Here is a 24,573-nt window from a genome sequence, read left to right as displayed (position 1 = left end):
CGCTGACTGTACTTTTCTTTCCACAGGCAGCTAATACTCATCAAGACAATTCTAAAAACCCCAAACACAGGTTTCGTTGTTTTATCACAGTTCCTATGGCAACCTCCTGTCTCCATCATCAGATCATCTCGATGGTACTATAATATTGCATTGTCAGATTGTCACCCGTATGCTGTACATGTACATGCCTACATGCAAATTTTCAGCTTCATTGGAAGTCGGGAAGTGGGTCAAATTTAACTTGCAAAATACAACTTTCCTATTAAGAACATTAAAAAGATATACCTATTCGCAAAAACTATAAACTGTGTTTAAGTAAAATGTTATAATATTAGTAAAAAATTCAACACAATAACGCAGCATCTTACGTAAGCGAACAACTCGCGAACGCGAAGCGGCGCGGCGCGGCACGGCGGGTCCACGGCGTTCGCGTTCGCAACGAGATCGCTCACGTAGGACACTTCTATAGGTATCAAAGGATTGATTCACCCCGCGCCACATCGCTTCGCTTCGCGTTCGCGTGTTGTTCGTCTACATAGTACGCTGCGTAAGTTATCAAAGTTTGACAAACAAGAAGTTTGAAGTTTGAGCGACGCAGCCCGGCCGGCTTATCGGTAAAACATTAAAAACGTACAGCGAGCGACATACGAAATAGCGTTATTATTACTTCTTCGTACACTTGCGACGAAAAGTGATACCGTACCCAAAGGGTAAAAACGGGACCCTATTACTCGTACTAAGACTCCGCTGTCCGTCTGTCTGTCACCATGCTGTATCTCATGGACCGTGATAGCTAGATAGTCGAAATTTTCACAGATGATGTATTTCTATTGCCGCTATAACAACAAATACTAAAAACAGAATAAAATAAATATTTAAGTGGGTAATGGTACAGAACCCTTCGTGCGCCAGTCCGACTCGCACTTGGCAGGGTTTTTTTTATATTTACTTGAAATTTCATTAGCCTTTTTAAATGTCTTTTAAATAATGGTTTCAGTGCAAAAATCAAAATTAGTTGTATTATTTAATTCTAAATTTTACTTTTTTTATCCGCGGCATCCGAAAGGATTATTTGAAAAAGCGCTGACTGATCAAAATCTTATGTTAATTATTAAATTATTATTTTTTATTGGAGAGACAACATATGGTCCATAAATTTGTTAGTTATAGCTTATACCTTGTTAGTAACAACAACAACAACAGTAACCTAATAAAATTATTACCAAAAAAGGCAAAAAATTAAATGTAGGTACAAACAAATAAACGTCGCCAAAAAAAGTTTCTTCGCAAAATAAAAATAAAAAACAAATAATCAAATGTATATTACATACATTTTTAAACAGGGGGGGGGGGCTTTCTATTCTAAATCGACTTTCGTAATAAATTAATTGCACCCTGGCCTGGCTCAATTTCGAAAATGACGAAATGGAATAGTGTTGTTGTGCACTTGCGCGCGCGCATGTAGGCGATAGCCGCTTATCGGCTATTTACACAGAATGAGTGCGGATAAGATACCGGACGAATAGCTCAGTCGATATTATTATTACTAATACATTACGCGTTTTTACTACTAACTTACTAGCGTTCTCGATGGCTAAATCATAAAATAAAAAAAAACTGAACCGACAAAAAACATCCTTAATTTAAATATCGAACCCGTATCCTTACCACGAGTTTGACACTGAGATATTCTTTCTTTACATATTATCTATTTTTTTTTTCTAATCAGAACACGATACCGAACATGGGGCTTAAAACGTAGTGGGGATCCGTTTATGTTCAGGCCACCAGCTGACGTTCTTTCCACCGCGATACAACCGGCTGAGGATTTTTTTAAATTTATCTGACAAAGTATCAAACGGGAGGCGATGACAATTTTTTTTTATCTGTTTCGGTAGCTGCCATTCCTCAACTCACCAACGGAGCGGCAGCTAACGTCTACGAGGGTTCATCATACATAGCCGTTAACCACTATACAAGTTATCGCCCGGGAGGCGATTGGTCATGGAAATCTGTTCCTGGCTCGCGGTCTACAAGCATTTATATTCTAAAATTGAAATATCAAGTCAAATTTCGCTAAACGAAAAATAAAGAAAAGAACAAAGAAATCCAAAAGATAATAATCCAGCGACTCCACGGAGCTCGATGTGCTCAAGTCGTCACATGGCACGTCGCAGCGAATGTATTGTGTATAGCGTCGGCACTGCTTGATACTTGCGTTATTATTATTATTCCTTTATTTAACTTGGGTTAGGGTTTTACAATGTGAATATAAAAGTACAATATAAAAAAACCGGCCAAGTGCGAGTCGGACTCGCCCAAAGGCTTCCGTACTTTTTTGTATTTGATATTATAGCGGCAACTTCTAAATACATCATCTGTGAAAATTTCAACTATCTAGCTATCATGGTTCATGAGATACAGCCTGGTGACAGACGGACAGACAGACGGACAGCGCAGTATACTATCGTAGCGACAAAGGTCACGATTCGTACTGTCTGACTGTCTGTTTTGTACAACAGCAGTTAAGCCTAAGGGTCTTGGTAAATAAGTAGGTTAAACATTTCACGGTTAAGATTAATAACAACACACGACTTTAACTGAACACTGACACGACTGAAATTGGCAATGGATAGTTAATAAGAGATCATAGGCATAATACCTACATAGTAGCTATTATTGTGAAATAGTATTGTTAGTCGTTACTGCTTTGTTTATTTTTGTTTTTGTTTTTGTTTTTTTTTCTTTACTTTGGCTCTTTCTCCCTTAATAGAATTTTGTTTGATGAACTTGCACCTAGTGTTAGTAAATTGGTAACTGTATTTAGTACCCTAAGAGTAGTTTAAGTGTAGTATATTTCCATTACATGTTTTAATGAGAGCTGTTAAGGGAATAAGTGAATGTCCTTAATGTGTATTTGTAAACTCATCTCCTGCTCACTTATTTCTGTTTGCTTTCCAAATAAATAAATAAAATAAAATAAAATCCACGTCGGCTCTTAAAAACTGCATTAAAAACCGGCCAAGTGCGAGTCGGCAAAAAGAAATCACGTTTGTTGTATGTGAGCCCCACTTAAATATTTATTTTATTCTGTTTCTAGTATTTGTTGTTATAGCGGCAACAGAAATACACCATCTGTGAAAATTTTAACTGCCTAGCTATCACGGTTCATGAGATACAGCCTGGTGACAGGCAGACGGACAGAGACAGACAGACGGACGGACAGCGGAGTCTTAGTAATAGGGGACCCGTTTTTACCCTTTGGGTACGGAACCCTAAAAAACCTGTCATAAGGTAATATTTTTTGCTGTATAATACCTAAGTGCGCCTTATAAAGGGCTAAGAATCGCCGTTACATCTATTTGAAATATCTATCCAACATAATGTACTAAAATGAAACATCACATCACGTCATTAAAACAAAAACTGATTCAATTAAAAATTAAAAAAAAAACAACAACTATCAAATCTTCTCAGTCAGCGTAAAGAGGCATAAAGTACTACAAAGATACATTTACCGCTGTGCCATTGGAAACTCACGGTTATTTCCTTACAATAAGGTACGGTACGACGGTACCGCTAAGTATGCGCGCCTAGGTATTGGAGTGTGGTACAAGTGATTAGGGAAATTATGTGCATTTTAAATTTGGTTTAAATTTTTGTTGCAAAGAATTTATGTGATGTGAATTATGATTAAATTTATGAATTGGAATAACTTATTAAATTCGATTTTGCAAATCAAATTGAATACTTGTTGCCGTCATTGTTCAACTATTCTAGGTTGAGAAAAAATAACTTTTTTTAAATTGTGTTCTTAGAAATGCCATTTTTTTTCTTTTACCTTTGTAATTTTTAAGTTTGCGAAATATCGATTTTATCATTAACGGGTATTTCTAATTTCATCTTAAAGGCAGTGGCAGTCGAAGTTTTCAGATGGCGCCAGCATAGGTTTTACCTGTCAACCCTACGAAAAGTGTCAAGTTCTTTTTTTTTAAATTTTATAATAGAAAACAAAACTAGAGACAGGTACGTAATATAGCCAATAAAAGGGGGAGGGGGTCAAAAACTGGCAAAAATCGTCTTACGTAATAAATGTAAACGTAATAAAATTACAAAATAATACCATTTAGTTAATAACTCGTTTGTTATTCAAAACCGCCCCCGCTACCGCCCGCACTCGCGCCGCGACCCCACCGTAATTTCATCCATGAAATAGTTGGCGTTACCAAATAGGGATTAGAGTGAGACGGGGCATCCTCCGTACGCGTGCGAGCGAGACAGACTGCGCCACTCGATTTTTGAGGTTTCCGTGCATTGAGTGCTTTTTTTTTAATTTGACGTTTAGATAGCGAGGTTTAAATAGCGTTTGGTTTAAATGCGAAACATGGAATTACACTTTTTAAACTAATTTGTAGTTTTTTTTTTAAGGAAGGTTCTTTATCGTATTGTCTGATTTTACTTGACGGAAATTCGGCCATTTTGTACGCTGATTCTCAAAATGTTTTAATGAATGTTCAGCGGCCGTAGCACGGTCGCATTTTTATCATCTGTCACCATACCTGTCACGTTCTAACTTCTAACAAGTATGTAAGTGCGAAATTGACAGGCATACCTGACATTGACACCGCTGGAAGCGCATAGTTTTGAGAATTTTGATGACATTCATTGACCAATGAAGAAATCGTTAGGTGACAATCAAAAGTCACTAATTACCACCACAAGTTCATAGTCATAGTAAACCGTATTATTATCTGAATAAGGTTGATTTTTTTAAATTTTTTTTTTTAGTAATTAGTGAGTTTTGGTTGTCAGGTACCAAGGTACCATTATTCGACGCGAGCGAGAGCTGGGTATAGTATTTTAAAAAAATGTGTAGTCTTTTTTTACTGAAAAAAAAAACAGATATGTACTTTGTTAATACCCTAATGCACGTTACCACAGTAGAATATATGTGTCATTTTCAACCAAAAGGTACCACATTGTCGCTTGTCAATAAGGTTGATTTCAAATTGAAGATATATGGACATAGCGCCTTATTGACAACCGACAATAAGTACCCTTTTTTTTATACTACGTCGGTGGCAAACAAGCATACGGCCCGCCTGATGTTAAGTAGTCTCCGTAGCCTATGTACGCCTGCAACTCCAGAGGAGTTACATGCGCGTTGCCGACCCTAACAAACACTCCTCTCCCTCGAGCTCTGGCAACCTTACCTACTCACCGGCAGGAACACAACACTATTAGTATGGTCTAGTGTTATTTGGCTGCGGTTTTCTGAACCCTTGAAGGTACCCTTTTGATTGAGAATGGCACATATTCAGTATAATGGTTAAAACACATTATATCCGAAGTCGGTAAAATGATTCGTGTTAGATAACCATTAACTATTAATACATACAAAGTCAAGGGCGGTAATGATTGGTTTGTTGTGATGACGATATATAATACTAGCTTTTGCCCGCGACTACGTCTGCGTGGAATTAGTAATTTGGGTACCTTAATTGTTGAACGAATCTGCTTTAAAAATCCATCCTTTTTTCACCCCCAAATTGGTCCACTATAAATTTCCAGCCCCTTTTTTACACCCTTAAGAGATGATTTCGGGGATAAAAATTATTCTATATCCTTCCCCACAGCTCAAACTATCTCCATACCAAGTTTCATCTAAATCGGTTCAGCGGTTATTGATTCCCCATACAAATTTCCATCCCCTTTTCACACCCTTGAGGGGTGAGTTCTGGGATAAAAAGTATCCTATGTCCTTCCCCGGGACTCAAACTATCTGTATACCAAATTTTAACTAAATCGGTTCAGCGGTTTAAGCGTGAAGAGGTAACAGACAGACAGACGCACTTTCGCATTCATAATATTAGTATGGATGTATATTACATTAGTAGATTGTTAACCAAGGGATGAAAGGCACCTATTTCTGTCGAGGTAGTTTGGCGCTCGAACGCAGTGAGTGCGCCAATAGTCCGAGACTGAAATGGTGCCATTCACCCGAGTTAAACACTACTTTTCATTTCGAATATGACGAAAGTAAAATACATGTGCAGTTAAAAAAAATACGGCGAAGTATAAACTTCAGTATTTCTTGAGGGTACTTTCAATTAACAATTTTGGTAAAAATATCGTTATTTATGGAATGGGGAGTTAATTATCACAATGGAAATTGTACAACAAATCCATTAAAAAACAAAATTTTAATTACTTATCGTAAAAAGAGAAAAAAAAACGTACTTAGATAGTACAGTGCTCTAGACTAGAGCATAAACGTATCATTTTCTACACACTTTTTAGACCAACAACGACCCACTTTCAAAGCATGAGAAATGAAAAATGACTTACCAATCGCCACGGTTACACATTATATTTGTCAACCCAGGTAGCATTTATACGTCATTATGACGTCAGCGACGTCATTGTGATGTAATAATGCCGTCATTATTACGTCATTATGACGTCGCCGACGTCACTTTGCTACCTGGGAAACTTGTCACGCGACCAAATCACCAGCGGGCTGAGCACGGTAGCATTTTTATCGCCTGTCACCATGCCTGTGACGTTCTAACATGTTTTTTTTTATGAAATAGGAGGCAAACGAGCAGACGGATCACCTGATGGTAAGCGATTACCGCCGCCCATGGACACCCGCAACACCAGAGGGGTTGTAAGTGCGTTGCCGGCCTTTAAGATGGGAATACGCTCTTTTCTTAAAGGTTTGAAGGTCATATCGGTCCGGAAATACCGCAGGCGACAGTTCATTCCACAGTTTAGCTGTGCGAGGCAGGAAGTTTCTAGAGAAACGCACAGTTGAGGACTGCCAACCATCTAAGTGGTGAGGATGGTAATGTTGTCGCGTAGGGCGATGGCGAAAAGAAGCTGCAGGGATTATTCCGAACAATTCCTCGGAGCACTCCCCGTTATACACGCGATAGAAAATGCAGAGCGAGGCCACATCTCTACGCAGCGCCAAGGAGTCAAGCCGTTCCGAAATATAAGTGCGAGAGTGACAGTCATAGTGACAGGTGATAAAAATGCAACCATGCTGACACCGCTACATACATTTAGCCGCAAAGTGTATGATGAAAATGTAGCGCATTTATGGGATGGGACCAGAACTAGTTAACGTTACCAAATTCAAATTATAAGTAACGTTAGGTAACGGTAATATCATAAAAATACCTACATACCGGTAGTAAATGTTAACGTTAATTGATAACATTACTTTACCTAGTTAACGTTACTTTTATCGGTAATTTTACTTTTTATTGCATGGCTTGTTAACGTTTCCCAATTCAGGCCAATTCACATTATAATAACGTTACCAAAGTAACACTATTTTAATCGGTAATGCTAAGTTGCCACACTGCGCTACCGATAGACGCGCGCGCGCCGTGTGGCGAGGCGCTGGTGAAATGGCGTTGTTGCCAGCTAGCTATTTCGTACACTGTCTGTATTTGGCGATTTTTTACTGATAAAGAGTAGTATGAGTAACGGTACATGGTTTAACGTTAATTACAATTTAACGTTAAATCTGTAACGATACCAACTTTTTAACGGTATTTAAAGTATAAGTAACGTTACATGGTTTAACGTTAATTACAATTTAACGTTAAATCTGTCTCCCAGTGGTAACGATACCAACTTTTTAACGGTAATTAAAGTATAAGTAACGTTACATGGTTTAACGTTAATTACAATTTAACGTTAAATCAGTCTCCCAGTGGTAACGATACCAACTTTTTAACGGTATTTAAAGTATAAGTAACGTTACATGGTTTAACGTTACCAAATTCAAATTATAAGTAACGTTAGGTAACGGTAATATCATAAAAATACCTACATACCGGTAGTAAATGTTAACGTTAATTGATAACATTACTTTACCTAGTTAACGTTACTTTTATCGGTAATTTTACTTTTTATTGCATGGCTTGTTAACGTTTCCCAATTCAGGCCAATTCACATTATAATAACGTTACCAAAGTAACACTATTTTAATCGGTAATGCTAAGTTGCCACACTGCGCTACCGATAGACGCGCGCGCGCCGTGTGGCGAGGCGCTGGTGAAATGGCGTTGTTGCCAGCTAGCTATTTCGTACACTGTCTGTATTTGGCGATTTTTTACTGATAAAGAGTAGTATGAGTAACGGTACATGGTTTAACGTTAATTACAATTTAACGTTAAATCTGTAACGATACCAACTTTTTAACGGTATTTAAAGTATAAGTAACGTTACATGGTTTAACGTTAATTACAATTTAACGTTAAATCTGTCTCCCAGTGGTAACGATACCAACTTTTTAACGGTAATTAAAGTATAAGTAACGTTACATGGTTTAACGTTAATTACAATTTAACGTTAAATCTGTCTCCCAGTGGTAACGATACCAACTTTTTAACGGTATTTAAAGTATAAGTAACGTTACATGGTTTAACGTTAATTACAATTTAACGTTAAATCTGTCTCCCAGTGGTAACGATAACAATTTTTTAACGGTACTTAAAGCCCTAGATGGGACCTGTCAGAGCGTCCTTATGGCAAGCGACAATGTGGTACCCTTTGCTTAAAACGACACAAATAAAGAATAATAATGTGACTGACCTGTCCTTGCTGATGGCGCCCGTCAGGAGTGTTCTCCGGGAGGAAGTACAGCCTCAGGCTGACCAGGGTCTGGTCTGCGACGCGGTCAGTCCACAGCAGCTGCAGCTCGCCTGCGGACGAAACACATCCTGACGGTGACAAAGGGGCGGTGGGGTAATGTGAGATGCGATGACAGAACTGTTCTTTTTATATATACACTAGCTTTTGCCCGCGACTTCGTCTGCGTGGAATTAGTAATTTGGGTACCTTAATTCTAAAGAATCTGCTTTTTAATCCATCCTTTTTTCACCCCCAAATTGGTCCACACTATACATTTCCACCCCATTTTTTACACCCTTAAGGGACGATTACGGGGATAAAAGTTATTCTATATCCTTTCCCACAGCTCAAACTATCCCCATACCAAGTTTCATCTAAATCGGTTCAGCGGTTATTGATTCCCAATACAAATTTCCACCCCCTTGAGGGGTGAGTTCTGGGATAAAAAGTATCCTATGTCGGCCATGTAATTCCCCGGGACTCAAACTATCTGTATACCAAATTTCAATTTAATCGTTTCAGCGGTTTAAGCGTGAAGAGGTAACAGACAGACAGAGAGAGAGACAGACAGACAGACAGACAGACGGATTAGTATGGATTTTATATATATTTAGGAATACTAGTATACATTTACAACAGGCTTATAATATCTTAAAAGTGTTTATTTGTGGCTTTCCATCACAGAAGGGTTCTTATGCTTCAAGTGTAATAAGGCCGTTTCCATCTGAAATTCCAATAAAAAGGTCCCATTGCAGATGAAGCATAAGGGTTTCTCTGATGGAAAGCCACATTTATGACTAAGTATTACTTGAACTAGGAATATCCTGACATCTCAGGTAGAAACTTACGGCCTGATTCGAATTTTAATATACGTCAAATATTAGGGATAGATACGACATGGATCGGATATGTCCTTGTCAAAAGTGACGTTTTTGTTTTAAGTGCAAATGCGTGCATCATAGGCGAGACAGCAATATAATTAATTACGCGCGTGCGATAGAGATGACGGGTGGGTCAATGTACAAAATTCTAATCTCGTCTTCACTTTAAGCAATTTAAACCATACTAATATTATAAATGAAATTGGTGTAGAAGTTTGAGTCCCGGGGAAGGACATAGTCACAGAATAAAGGATGCTCACGTTAGACCGGGCCGTGTCCGGGCCGGAGCTTCCGGCGCTTACTTTTCTATGACATGACAGGTGATCACGTGATGCTTTCCATAGAAAACGAAGCGCCGGAAGCTCCGGCCCGGTCACGGCCCGGTCTAACGTGAGTCATCCTTTAGTAATAGTATTATCATACAGAACGGCCACGCACCGCCCCGCCCCGACTCGAATTACCTCGCCCCGCGACAGCAGATTGACGGCCGTTTGCCGGCCGCTCAGTACTGTTTTTAAGCAACTTACTCACACAATGACGCATGCCGCGTGTACAGACGTGCCGGTTATACATAGAAACGCAAGTGATTTTTGATGTATAGCGTGTCCGCCCCGTGACATATTGTAGTTTTTATCCCAGAAATCATCCTTAAAGGGGGTGAAAAGGGGGGTGGAAGTTTGTATGGGGAATCGATAAAAAGCTGATTGGGTAAAAAATAAGCTACGCAAATTACTCCACGCAGACGAAGTTGCAGGCAAAAGCTAGTATATGATAATAAAGTCGAAACGTCTGTCATCGCAATTCACGCGTAAATAATTGTGATATTCTCAACCAAAAGGGTACATTGTCGGTTGTCTCAATAAGGCGCTATTTCCATATAGCTTCAATTTAACCTTATCGACAAGCGACAATGTGGTACCTTTTGGTTGAAAACGTCATAATTTGGGCACAAAACGCATGAAATTTATAGTCAATGGAAATTTATGGTATTTTCTATAAAAAGGGAACTTATTGTCGATGAACTTACGCCATTATTAACGATGCTCCGATATATTTTGTATTTCTGTTTCTTCCTGTGTATTTTGTATCTTGTACCTACTTTTGTACTATATTTTTCTGGAAATGAAATTTTCTGTTAGGTTAAGTTTCTCGGCGCATTGGTGTTTGCTGTAATGCCGTTTAACCAGAATTGTATTAAATAAATAAAAAATAAAATAAATACAATGCCGCGCGACGCTGTGCGGCGTAAGCGCCATCGACAATAAGGTCCCTTTTCATAGAAAATGCCCCATTTAGCCCAATATTGTATAACTACATGTATACTTGTATAGCTTTTGACAATTACTATTCTACCAGGCAGGCTAATAGATGTCGCTTCGATCCGTATTTAAATTAGGTTATAATAATTTTTAATAACACTACATTTGTGTCGTTTTCAAGCAAAAGGTACCGTCGCTTGCCATAAGGACGCTCTGACAGGTTATTCGTATAAAAATACTAGCAAAATTCATCCTTATCGTAAGCGACAATGTGGTACCTTTTACTCAAAAACGTAACATTTGTATCTTTTCTTGAATTTTATACACACACGGTGTATTAATATATATTTACCCTAAGCTAAAGCAAAGAGAATTAAGAAGACATAGTGCTCACTCCACACATCGGTTTTGTTACCAAAAATACTATTATTTTCGTAGTCAACATCTAGCGTCAAGTAGCGGAACTATCAGTACTGCTACTCGATAATAGATGTCGCGGCAAACGGAGTCTAATGCTCAACGATTTTCAGCTAATATTATAACTAGAGTAACCGGAACTCTATTTTCAACTTCTGCTTATAATATTAGTTATAAATTGTTGAGCAATACACTTTTCGTCAGTCGCTCGCGACACATGTGACATCTAGTGTCAAGTAGCAGTACTGATTCCGCTACTTGACGCTAGACGTCGACCACGAAAATAATAGTTTTTTTGGTAACAAAACTGATGTATGGAGTGAGCACTCTATGTCTACTTAATTCTCTTTGGTTTACATAAATTAAAGGAAGGACGCTTTCCACGAACATTTTCATACATCGACCCGCCTGTTCCTATCTCTATCGCACGCGAATGTATTCCTGTCCGATGATGACGGCGGTCAATGACCTGTGCGAGCGGTACAGCAATTATGCGCGTGCGATAGAGATAGCAACAGGCGAGTGGCGGATCATTTTACGCAATTCCTTGTACTAAACGTTCTTTCTTCATATTAAATTAAAGTTATTGTGACAGTTATTAAACATTTGTGGCTTTCCATCAGAGAAGGGTCCTTATGCTTAATCTGGAATAAGGACGTTTCTATCAGAATTTCTATTAATTTCCATATGGACCCTTCTGTAATGGAAAGCCACATTTTTGTGATGAGTTGTATACCAAAAGCATGCATATAAGGTTTTATAAAACACACCAGTAATAAATCAATGTATGAGCGTCCAGTGAAAAAGTTAACCTTTGGAACTTTCGAAAACAGCTAATAGCTATTTAAAACTTAAGGCGGGTTTTTTTTTAAATACCACGTCCAAAGGTACGAGATTGGTACATGACACGCATGCCAGTGCTTAGCGTGATACGTCACTGGCTCAGTTTCATTGGTCGACGGGGCCCGCGTGCGGGACATTTCCAAAACGCATGCCATGACGCGCAGTCAGGGAACTGTTTTCATAATTGTGTGTTTTTAGTTTTAATAATACGTATGCTAGTTTTAAGGTATCTTTTGGCCAATAGTTGCCTGAAAATAAAGATTTTTATTTCATTTAATTTTATTGGTCGATAGGGCCCCGCATGCGGGGTGCAGAAGATTTCCAAAACACATGCCATAGCGCGCAGTCAGGGAACTGTTTTCGTAATTGTGTGTTTTTAGTTTTAGGATATATTTTATAATAATATGTATGCTAGTTTTAATGTATTTATCTATGGGCCTAAAAATAAAGATTTTCATTTAATTTAATTTCATTGGTCGATAGGGCCCCGCATGCGGGATGCGGGAGATCTCCAAAACGCATGCCTTTTTAAGTTCTAATCGTCGGCGTGCTCTTGTCACTCTTGTGTTGGAGGCCAAGACTCATTTTGGGTCATCGCGCCTACCAAGTAAGTAGGGTAAATTCGCATTATTTGGTGACACGGCTTCGGCGGCTTTGCCGTGAGGTCCCATTTAAAAGGCCTTAATTCACTAGCTTTCCTCGGTGTCATGCTTCAAAACTTGTATCACTGAATTAGGCGTGTCACCAAATAATGCGAGTTTACCCTATAAGTATCGCACGCACACGCACACGACACACGCACGCACACGCACGCACGCACACGGCAGTTCAGTTCCCTCTAATAATGCAGTCGCTGTGGCCGAAATCGGTCAGGAGAAGAGAGAGAGAAGTATCGACCAATGAAACTGAGCCATACTTTATACATATACTTTTTCACTGTGTCTCAATGTATCGACAATCGGATATTTGTGGTATTTTCTATAAAAAGGGACCTTATTGTCGATGGCGCTTACGCCATTATTAACGATGCTCCGATATAAATACAATGCCGCGCGACGCTGTGCAGCGTAAGCGCCATCGACAATAAGGTCCCTTTTCATAGAGAATGCCCCATTTATGTTTTGAATATGCAGTACCTATGATTAGTTGGTCATGTAGTGGAGGCAGCCATTCGGGGTATTTTTTATCTGTTGGACATTTCACGTGTTTAGTAGCAGTTGGACTTATGAACTTACAACTATAGGGCAAGACACACAGAGATCCCAAAAAAGTAACTATATTAACTATAGAATGTTTAAAAATAGAAGCGTGTTTCAAAAAAAAAATACGGTCGCTAACACAAAAGTGTGACTTCATGTCAAGCCGATTTTGTAAACACACTCACTGATCGTGTTCCATTCACCGTTCGCTGTTGTGTTGTGAATGTGTGTGTGTCGCACCAAGATGACAATCGTTTGCCGTTCTCTCTCTATCGCACGAATATGGCAGTGATAGAGATAGAGATACACGTTTCGGTCGCTATGACGCAAACGAATTTTCAAAGGAATCGGCGTTTTATGAAATCAGAATCACAGTTTTGTCGTAGCTCATATAGGTAGTTATTGTAACTCATATAGGTAAGTGCAAATTTCAAAAAAATTCTAGTTAATTACTTAGAAAATTTCAATAATAATTCTAGAAAGTTTCACAATTAATGAAAAAGATTCCATTTTCAAGTTACCGGCAGGAAAGTTAAAATTTTCGAGTTCTTTCCATGTTATATTTTGCAATACCATCTACAAATGTACACAGTACTGCAATAAATCATTCTTATTCTTATTCTTAATAACAGAAACATACCTTTACTTTCTTACTCTGTGTGACTTGCCCGTTAAACAGCAATGTGTGACGTTCCACGGGAAAAGGTACCATATGGCGGCTGGCGCTTACGTCGCATAGTCGCATAGCACCGCAAATATATTGGAGCGGCGTTAACAATAGCGTAAGCGCCAACCGGCATAAGGTATCTTTACCCGTGAGGCGTCACATATAGGTTATTTTTGCAAACAAAAAGGGACCTTTAACCTCTAGCCGCCACAAATCAAAACCAAATAGCACGAGCAAACTTATATCATCTGTAAAAATGTGACGTTTTCAACCAAAAGGTACCACATTGTTGGTTGTCGATAAGGTTGATTTCTAATTGAAGCTATATGGAAATAGCGCCTCACTGACAAGCGACAATAAGTACCCTTTTAATTGAAAATGGCACAAATATTTAAAATACAATGCCTTTTAAAAGGCCTACTGGGTGGCTAGAGGGTTTCTTGCTGATTTAAGGTCCCTTTTAAAGTCAATTACATTTCTCTGACCATTGACAATGAGATATCTTGATTTACATTAATGTTAAGGAATTTGATTACTGAGGCACTTTGTAATTCGTATCTTTAAATACGAATAAAATTTAAGAATAATAGTACATTTCGATGCTAGTGCGGAAAGTATGACATTACCTCACGAGTACCGAGATATGAGTTCACGGGACGAGTGAAGAATGACATTTCCGCACGTGTATCGAACGACGTTTTTTAATACAGTTGCGAAAAAATAAGAAAAGCAACAAGGAATGGAATTCGGAACTTTTATATTATTAGTGCTGTGACATCATTGACATTGACATTATAAAGAGGTGTTTTTCTTTTAGCGTTTATTCGACTAGAATAGATTTTGTTATTATTATTGAACCCACTTCAATGAAAGTTTTTTTTTCAAATGCATGTTCTATAAGACAGAATCAATTGTAAATATTAAAACATTGTACTATTATTACCTCAATATCTTTATTTACGATTATTTGTGTATCGTATATGTATAAAAACAATATCTAATGTTGCCTTTGGAGACTTAAAACATTCTTGCAGTAAGAAAATACGCCTCTTCTTTGACAGGCGTTCCGTTCCATTCAGACAGCTTATTAAGAACGGTTTTTCATCATTAAAAAATAAACGTGTTAATACTTATAATGATGAAGAGGTAAGTAATAAAATATGAAATATGCATATTTTTCGTATTCTTACATTAACAGTAGGTTTTTATGTTGATTACGACGTTTAAGGGAAACTAATATACCTATATAGGTAAACACTCATCAATAAGTAGTCATGAATTGGAACAAGTAAAAAGTTAAAAAAATTGGAAAAGTAAAAAGCGAAAACCAACTTTCCGCACGCTAAACAGCCACGAAAAGTAGCACTTTTTGAGCAACTGTATTAAAAAATATTATTTTTATGTGTGACGTCTCACGAGTAAAGATACCTTATGCCGGTTGGCGCTTACTCTATTATTAACACCACTCCAATATATTTGCGGTGCTATGCGACGTAAGCGCCATCCGCCATAAGGTACCTTTTCCCGTAAAACGTCACATGTATAATGTATTCAAACGTATTGGGAATGCTCAGAGAAATGAATATGAACAATAATGTTACAGTGAAAAACATGGATATTGACATGAGAGACAAAATGGAATATGCGACAAATATTAGGTTAGTATTTGATGCATCAGTGAAGTGATATGAATAGGGATGTTGACAATTTTTTAGAACTGTTTTCATTTATAGATAGATACGTAATTGTTGCAAAAAATTTTTTTTATAAAAAATCTAATTAGTTTAGCGTTTAAATTTCGCGCAAAAACGCTCCAAGCTCTCCCGTGATCTGGGTGACGTAACGATGTGATAAACAAACGACTGTCGGTGCCAGAGGACCAGGAGTCGTAGCACGGTACGCTTATCACCATGCCTGTCACGTTCTAACAAGTATGTGAGTGCGAAAGTGATGGACTTAGTGATAGGGGAAACCATGCTGCGCGGGCAGGTTTGACAACTTGTCTCTCTTTTCTCACACCGTGACGTCACGCGCTCCGATTTGCGTTTGCAGTCACGTGATGCTGGGCATTATTTTAAATACTTTTAATTAATTTATTACGCATATTTACACTTACAAAATATGATTTTCAACATTCTAATATTCCCTGCTATGGTAAAAGTGGTAAAAACATTTTATATATTCGCGATTCATGTCAACATTCCTATTGCACATTTAAGTTGACAGTTATGACAGAAGCTCAAAGCTCAAATATTTCACCATGACATGAATTCATAGGAAAAAGTGCTAAATGTAATTGTTTAATGACAATTATTAAAATTAGATGTTGGTGTCGATTACCCCATTTTGACATGCAAACATCATTAAAAAACATGAGAAGGTATATTAAGGTATATTTTATAATATTAATAAATTCTGCCTTAAAATACCTTTTCAAGAAACATTTAACATTGATCTGTCAGTAAGATTTTAGTTTCAGCAAAATATTTAAAAACTGCACAACATACAGTTTGGTAAGGCTTAGTAACCTATTTTTAGGACAAAAACAGGCAACTAATTTTGTCAGAATAAATACTCATCCTTCTTTTTGGGGTCATGATACTCATGATACTAGGATAAAGCTGCCTTTCCACTGAGGAGATGAGAGGAGACGCGAGGGAATCAACAAATAATAGCATTAGTTGTAATTCACATCTCTTCTCCGCTCCGCTGATTACGCAAGTTTCCTCTCATCTCCGCACATCGCCTCAGTGGAAAGCCAGCCTATGAAAAGGACAGTATAAATCTCTCTGTTTAGTGTCTGTACTCTACTGACAAGTGACTGCTGCCCAATGTCCTTTTTGAAGGCACTTGTCCTATTAATAGATTAAGCCTTACGCTCTGTATATCTGCGCTTAAAGGCTTTTTGCCAAATGTTATCACACCAGTGTTAATTTACTTGAAATATTTACCATTATCTCAGTATTATTCCGTTTTAAGTTTAGCGTCATTTTCTTGAAAATTTGTGACGTTCCACAGGAAAAGGTACCTTATGGCGGCTGGCGCTTACGTCGCATAGCACCGCAATAATATTGGAGCGGCGTTAAGCGTAAGCGTAAGCGCCAACCGGCATAAGGTACCTTTTTCCGTGGAACGTCACATATATTCAACATAAGTAAAATTTAATTCTAATTACCCATGATGAGGAGGTAAAGAACAAAAAAATAATACTGAAAAGGCTGAGCCAAACCACGTGGTGTATTCCCATTTGTCCCCGCCCCACGTGACCGCTGCCATATATGAGGTGGGGACAAATGGGAATGATTTATATGAAGCGCCTATTCGCATCTGTGCCCGACGGGGACAAACGGGAATACACCGACGCCGTGTGTAAATAAATGCTCTGTAGAGCAGGTCCAAGTTTTGCTAAATCCTGACAACCTGTACATTATGTACTGCGTCTGCGTCGTACTGGCCCACTAAGATGGGCCACCGTGTAGAGAGGGTACTGCGGTGTCAGCATGGTTGCATTTTTATCACCTGTCACTATGCCTGTCACTTCCACACTTACCTACTTGTTACAACGTGACAGGCATGGTGACAGGCGATAAACATGCTACCGTGCTAAACCCGCTGGTGTCGGATGGCCTATGGCCCGGTGGGATGGCGATGGGATGGCCACGGTGTCGGTTTTTCATCCGCACATCAAAGGGCTCCCCTACACGATGGCCCAGCGTAGTCCAATCCAAGGGACGCATTTATGCGTTAGAGGGAGCAAGTGATATTGCTATCTCATTCCACCGCATAGCTGCGTCCCTTACACTGGCCTACGCTAGGCCAGTGTAGAGTAGCCAAAAGGTAGTGAGCCTGCGATGGCAGTACACTACACGTGGCCAATTCCATAGTGCGTGCTCTCAGTCATCGCATCGCCATTTCCCTGGGCCATTTTGTATAGGACCCATTATATTACGTAGTGGTTACCTATTGAAACCAGTTCGGAGTCCTGCCAGATCCTGACGAAGAAGAAGTCCCCTATGGCGATGATCCGTTCCCTCTCCCCTGTGATCCTTAGAGCTTTGTAGAAGGTGTACTGCCCGTGCTGGCCGCATGGAGCACCGACCAGCTGTTGACAAAAAATATATATATACAGTCGCCATCAGATATATCGGAGCGGCCGAGGTGCTCAAAAATATCTGAACACGCACTCTAACGCCCTGACAATAGAGTCGTGTTAAGATATTTGTAAATACCTTGGCCGTTCCGGTATATCGGCAATCAGCATGAGCAAAGATAGATATAACTCCGTAATAGATGGATACAGTCTAAGGAAAAAACGTGACTCGAAAATCACGAAAATTTGATTCTCGATCAGATGGCACCACTAGTTTTGGCCTACTCTCGTATAGAGGGCGTTGACGGTTTCGTTTGTTATTTATAATTTTAACGCATACCAGTGAAAGAACATGGGTCAATATCATATAAAAATAATTAATGCAAATAAAAAAATCATATATCCATATTCAAATACATTTTAACGTATTTTTATAAATCTTCGTTTTTAGTTTTAAAGTGTGTCGATAGATGGCAGTGAATTTACAGTGGTTACAAAATTTACTATGACAGTACCGCTCTATCTTATTATATCCTCTTTGGCAAGAGTTAATTAAGGTTGTCTGGAAGAGATCGCTCTTTGGCGATAAGACCGCCTGTTGTTACCTCCATATTTTGTGTGTCTCTCTGTAAATGTTTTTTGAGGTTGTGCAATAAAGAAGATTTCTATTGTATTGGAAGTTACATTTTTTTATAAGCTCTTGGTGTTTTTTTTTCGACTGATATAATTAGATGGTATACTTACGAATAAATTAAGCGCCGTGGCAATTGCGGGTTAAAAGTGACGCCTATCCAGTTATTACTTATATTAAAGTGACGCCTATCCAGTTATTACTTATATTAAAGTGACGCCTATCCAGTTATTACTTATATTAAAGTGACGCTTATCCAGTTATTACTTATATTAAAGTGACGCTTATCCAGTTATTACTTATATTAAAGTGACGCCTATCCAGTTATTACTCATATTAAAGTGACGCCTATCCAGTTATTACTCATATTAAAGTGACGCCTATCCAGTTATTACTTATTCAAAGTGACGCTTATCCAGTTATTACTTATATTAAAGTGACGCCTATCCAGTTATTACTTATATTCGTCGGAAAATATTCGAGCTGATATTGGCTAACTCCGACAGTAGCGTCGGCAAAACAATATGGCCTCAGGTTTTGTTATTAAGGAAGGCCGAATTTATTTTGTTGTAGTTTTTTAGGGTTCCGTACCCAAAGGGTAAAAACGGGACCCTATTACTAAAACTCCGCTGTCCGTCTGTCTGTCTGTCTTCCGGCTATATCTCAGGAACTGTGATAGCTAGACAGTTGAAATTTTCACAGATGATGTATTTCAGTTGCCGCTATAACAACAAATACTAAAAAGTACGGAACCCTCGGTGCGCGAGTCCGACTCGCACTTGGCCGGGTTTTTTTTATTTGATAAAATGTTATTGTGTACAATATAATCACTATAGGGTTGGCAATTGTTATGAATGGTATCAGTTGATCAGGTGTTTTGAGGATCAAATGTCAATATGAAAATATTTTACTGTTCTCCAAGCGTGAGGTGTCAACTTTCGGCACGATGCGCTAAACGAAGTTGCCGCTTTCCGGCTCCGTCGAACGTAAATAGTACGTTACAATACAAGTGCGTAAAATAGAAAATTAGCTAATTACCTATTCGCACGTGTATCGTATGAAAAACAACGTAATACAACGTTTAGGCCACATGCCCTTTAAAATTCTCGATATAGGCATGTATAGTGTTAAATGTGGTATTTTCTATAAAAAGGGACCTCCAAGAACAAATTAAATTATTTTCTATGAAAATATTTTAATTTGTGGTTTTTCAAGTAGACACACTACTATTTAAACTATAAACTGAAAAAAATGTCATATAAGAAGGCAAAAATGACCAAAGCCTCCAGCCACAGCAGGGGGCGCCACAAGCCTTCGGGAATTGTCATATACTTGGAAATTTCGACCCATGCCACCGTGACCGGATAGCCGAGCGGTTCAGGCACCTGTCCGGTAAACGGGGTACGCTGGTTCGATTCCAGCTCTGGACACTGGAGGCTTTGGGTCATTTTTTCCTTCGTATATGACATTTATTTCAGTTTAAAAAGGGACCTTATTGTCCATGGCGCTTACGCGATTATTAACGATGCTCCGGTATAAATACAATGCCGCGCGACGCTGTGCGGCGTAAGCGCCATCGACAATAAGGTCCCTTTTCATAGAAAATGCCACAAATCATCATCATCATCATTCCACGCAAACGAGGTCGCAGGCTCTGTCAATATATTATTTGTATAAAATAATATACGTTAGGTAAGTCATTCCATTGATTCCATATTTGTAATTGTTTTTTTTGTAATTTTTGGTTAATTTTATTGCTTGTAAAAGTCCCCCTGTGACCTATTTGCTGAATAAATGTTTGATGTTTGATTCAAATCAAATTCAAATGAACCAAAGACCTAGAAATAGGTCCCTGAATTAAATATTTACCCCGCAAGCCAAGGTGGAGTTAGCATCACAGTCCGAACAAGTTTGAACATTGTCATTGTCCGTAATTTTGAAATATTTCCGAAAATTGAATAAAACATCAAACATTTATTCAGCAAATAGGCCACAGGGGGGGCACTTTTACATGTAAATTTTTGACAAGCAATAAAATTAAATATGGAATCAATGAAATATTAAATACTTTGTTAGAGATGTATCCAGTCTCTAAATGTCGAATTACACAAAAAAATAATAGAATAAAAAATATACAAACAACAGACAAGTACTAAAATTGTTTAGAGATGTAAAAGTCTCTAGGTGTCAGAGATAAAATATATATATATAATAAAAAACGATCATCAAATTATCCTTAGAGGTGTAAAGGGTCTCCAAGACTTGAATTGTTATATAATGGAAAAAAATATATACAGTGGGATCTCAATTATCTGAACGATCCGCCGTTGACGATTAATAAAAACCGTTAGTGCGAGTCGGACTCGCCCACCGAGGGTTCCGTACTTTTTAGTACTTATTTGTTGTTATAGCGGCCACAGAAATACATCATCTGTGAAAATTTCAACTGTTTTTACCACCGTATGCGCTGCGATCACTTTACTTACCCCCACCCCCCCACCAAGCACTTCGCACGGTGCAATGTTTTTAATAATAATTTGTGTTGTTTTCAATCAAAAGGTACCACATTGTCGCTTACCATAAGGACGCTCTGACAGGTTATTCGTATAGATACAATCCCTTTTCGTCCATATGGTAAGCGACAATGTGGTACCTTTTGATCTAAAACGTCACATTTACTCATATTTAAAGGGATAATTATTTTAAGCAAACAATCAGCTGTGCTGCCGACGGTACCGCGACCTTTGAATCAATAAGTATAAAATTGAAACAGCCCCCGGCGAGAGCGAGACAGCGGTACATACTCCAGTCAATAGGGTGGCTTTAAACTCCTTCACTATTTATCCTGCGGTATTTCCGGACCGATATGACCTTCAAACCTTCAAGAAAAGAGCGTACTCCCATCTTAAAGGCCGGCAACGCACTCACAACCCCTCTGGTGTTGTGGGTGTCCATGGGCGGCGCTATCGCTTACCATCAGGTGATCCGTCTGCTTGCTTGCCTCCTATATCATAAAAAAAAAACTACATAGTATAAAACAAAGTATCTTCCTGCAGTCTGTCTGTCCCTATGTATGTATGCTTAGATCTTTAAAACTACGCAACGGATTTTGACGCGGTTTTTTTAAATAGATAGAGTGATTCAAGAGATACAATGACATGAGGTATATAGATATATATAGGTATATAGAACCTAGATCTAGGCCTGTAATTAGTTTATATAGCTCCCGACTCCAGTTTATAAAGCAAACGAAATAGAGCAAAAACAAGTTCTGTATGAAAAACTTAAATACGCTGTATTTTTTTAACTATGGTATCTGAAGCTACATAAACTAATTACAGACATAGATATACCTTATCCTATTGTAAGTACAAAGTTTCAGAGCAATCTAGCTAGTCGTTTTAAAATGAGAGCGGAACTACGTTTGTATGGAGAACCGAGCTTACCGGGGACCCTTAAGGCAGCGGCTCTAAATATTATATTCCCCGTTGATCAGAGTACGGGGGAACGAAACGGAGCTATGCTGATAATCAGCAGATTTTACCGTGTGAACGGGTAAGTATGGCTCAGGGGCAGCGCACACTGACGGAAAACTCATTCCTGTACGCTTACCACGAGTTTGACATTGACCTAACACTGACATGTTCGCTAGCGTGTGCTTAACTTACTTTTTATGCATCTCGCTCGTACTCGCATATTAGTGCAAGCGAGATGTGTAGATAGTAATTTACGCCGCTCCAATATTATTGCGGTGCTATGCGACGTAAGCGCCAGCCGCCATAAGGTATCTTTTCCCGTGGAACGGCACATATGTCAGTGTCAAACTGGTAGTCTAAAATAATGAATACGTACAGTTTTATAAGATGTGACGTTTTCAACCAAAAGGTACCACATTGTCGCTAGTCGATAAGGTTGATTTCTAATTGAAGCTACATGGAAATAGCACCTTATTGACAACCGACAACAAGTACACTTTTGGTTGAGAATGGCACAGATATTGACGTACCCCAGAATTGGAGAATAGGGTTGCTATTTATTAGAGATGCCCCGAATAGTGGCTTTGGCCGAATACCGAATATTCTGCGCTTCGGTCCCTCTGTTGAGACACAATTATTTATGGAAACTATTCGCCAACAAAACACAACGTTTATTTTATTTAGTTTTTTTTTTTACGTTTGCTAAGATATATTTTTCGTTGAACATAAGGCCCAATGAGAAAAATAAAATATTTTGTAATCAACAAATGCTCAAAAACAGGGTCTTCGTATTTAACAACTTTCCAAGAATACATTTTAAATATTAAGTTGTACCTAGTTTTGAGTTAATTTATCTTGTAAAAGTAAATAATATAAAGTAAAAAGATAAGTTTACATTTACAACCCACTTACATCCGCCATTAAATTTGTCACTATATTTTATTAAATAGGTGGCCTGCACATTTATCTCATTATTAATAACAATAAAATGTATTACTCGTACAAGTGACAACCCTAGCGTGAAACCCTATGTAACTACGTAGGCGGGGGTCGCGCCGCGCGCGGTAGCGACAGAGAACCTTACTGCAGGGGTTATTGTGTGGGTTCTGTATAACGGTGAGCGAACAACTCGCGAACGCAAAGATTAAGCGCGATTTTTTTTGCCGTTTCTTTGCGTAATGGTACGGAACCCTTCGTGCGCGAGTCCGACTCGCACTTGGTCGGTTTTTTAAGCTTATGAATATTGTCTCGAAGTCTACAGCTCAACACAGCCAATAGTAATAGTAATTGTTTTAAGACTACATGATTGATTTATTTATTTATTGGTAAAATCATTATTTTACAGGTCAAGATTACATTACAATCATATTAAATTTATGTACACAGTGAGATTACAATACTGATAATATTTACATATTCTAAAATTTGCTTATATATTTACAACAAAATATTAAACTTAATGCTTATTTATTCATTCATTCGTTTACAACTTTACATCAATTACATGAACTAACCTTTTTATTACTCACCAGTTTTCCTCTTAAAGATACATATAATTTAGTTACAAGATTATTCAATTTATTTAATATTGTAAGTACTTTAATTATCAACGCAGATGATGCCTCAGTGTTAATTATGTTACCGTGTTTACATTATAATAAATGACGTTAACATACCTACAATTATACACTTCAAATGACATTGTATTTTTTATCAATAACTATCGAAAGTTCGAGAACAATGTAATTTCCCGTTAGATCCTATCAACTGGCTCACTAGCGCCACTGCTAATTAATTGTAATTATTTAAATTTAACTATAGATATTTAATAAATTAATAGTTTAAAAAAACACTAGAAAAACACGCTCGTGGTCAAAGTTCATTACAAGACTTTTCTAACAAATCCAAACACAGCTATGATACGATGTTCCATCATGAAGTTCCAGTTCACATCTTCCGGCTCCATCATCAGATCAGTTCGACAGTACCATATTATTGTATTGTCATCAGAACTGGTTTACTAATGTATTGGCAGAATTTCATTTCGCAAATTTTCATAATCCAACCTAACCTAACCTAGTACGTCATTTTCATTTCGCAATATGGGGTTGGGAAATGAAATGGTTGCGAATATGGATGGTATAGAAAGGATCGCAATCTCTTATGGCAGAATTGTTGTAAAAGTGACCGCGTTAAGCTTTAAATAATAGTTCCTAATCTCTCCGGAGGCGCTAGTTAGGCTCTGGGACATGAGTATAACATGAACCATATAAGGCAACAAATAACCCGACCAAATTACGTAGGTTGTTTTTGGTAGTATTTCGGTGCATGGTGGCGCCGCCTAATTACTGTTTTTTGATGGACACTTTTCATACATAGAGATTTGGCTCCTTTATACAGTCTCCATGGTTGCGAAGTAAAAAACTTGCTAAAATTTCATTTGGGAAATGAAACTGATGCC

At 38.2% G+C, this 24,573-nt stretch overlaps 1 protein-coding gene across 2 annotated transcripts in view; it reads right to left on the bottom strand.

Moving 5' to 3' along the window:
* LOC134751972 (AT-rich interactive domain-containing protein 5B-like) overlaps nucleotides 1–24,573 on the bottom strand; it is a 120,810-nt gene that overhangs the window by 83,115 nt on the left and 13,122 nt on the right. Inside the window, exons 2-4 of one of the 2 annotated variants that reach the window (XM_063687494.1) lie at nucleotides 17,876–18,017; nucleotides 13,186–13,236; nucleotides 8,611–8,720 (exon numbers count right to left, since the gene is read on the bottom strand). In XM_063687494.1, coding sequence (XP_063543564.1) covers nucleotides 8,611–8,720; nucleotides 13,186–13,236; nucleotides 17,876–18,017 — 303 coding nt within the window. The remainder of the gene's footprint in view (nucleotides 1–8,610; nucleotides 8,721–13,185; nucleotides 13,237–17,875; nucleotides 18,018–24,573) is intronic. The other variant, XM_063687496.1, reaches the window with a different exon arrangement.

Source organism: Cydia strobilella, chromosome 24, assembly GCF_947568885.1.
Source record: "Cydia strobilella chromosome 24, ilCydStro3.1, whole genome shotgun sequence".
Classification (NCBI taxonomy): Eukaryota; Metazoa; Arthropoda; class Insecta; order Lepidoptera; family Tortricidae; genus Cydia; species Cydia strobilella.
This window is presented reverse-complemented; position numbering and strand designations above follow the sequence as displayed.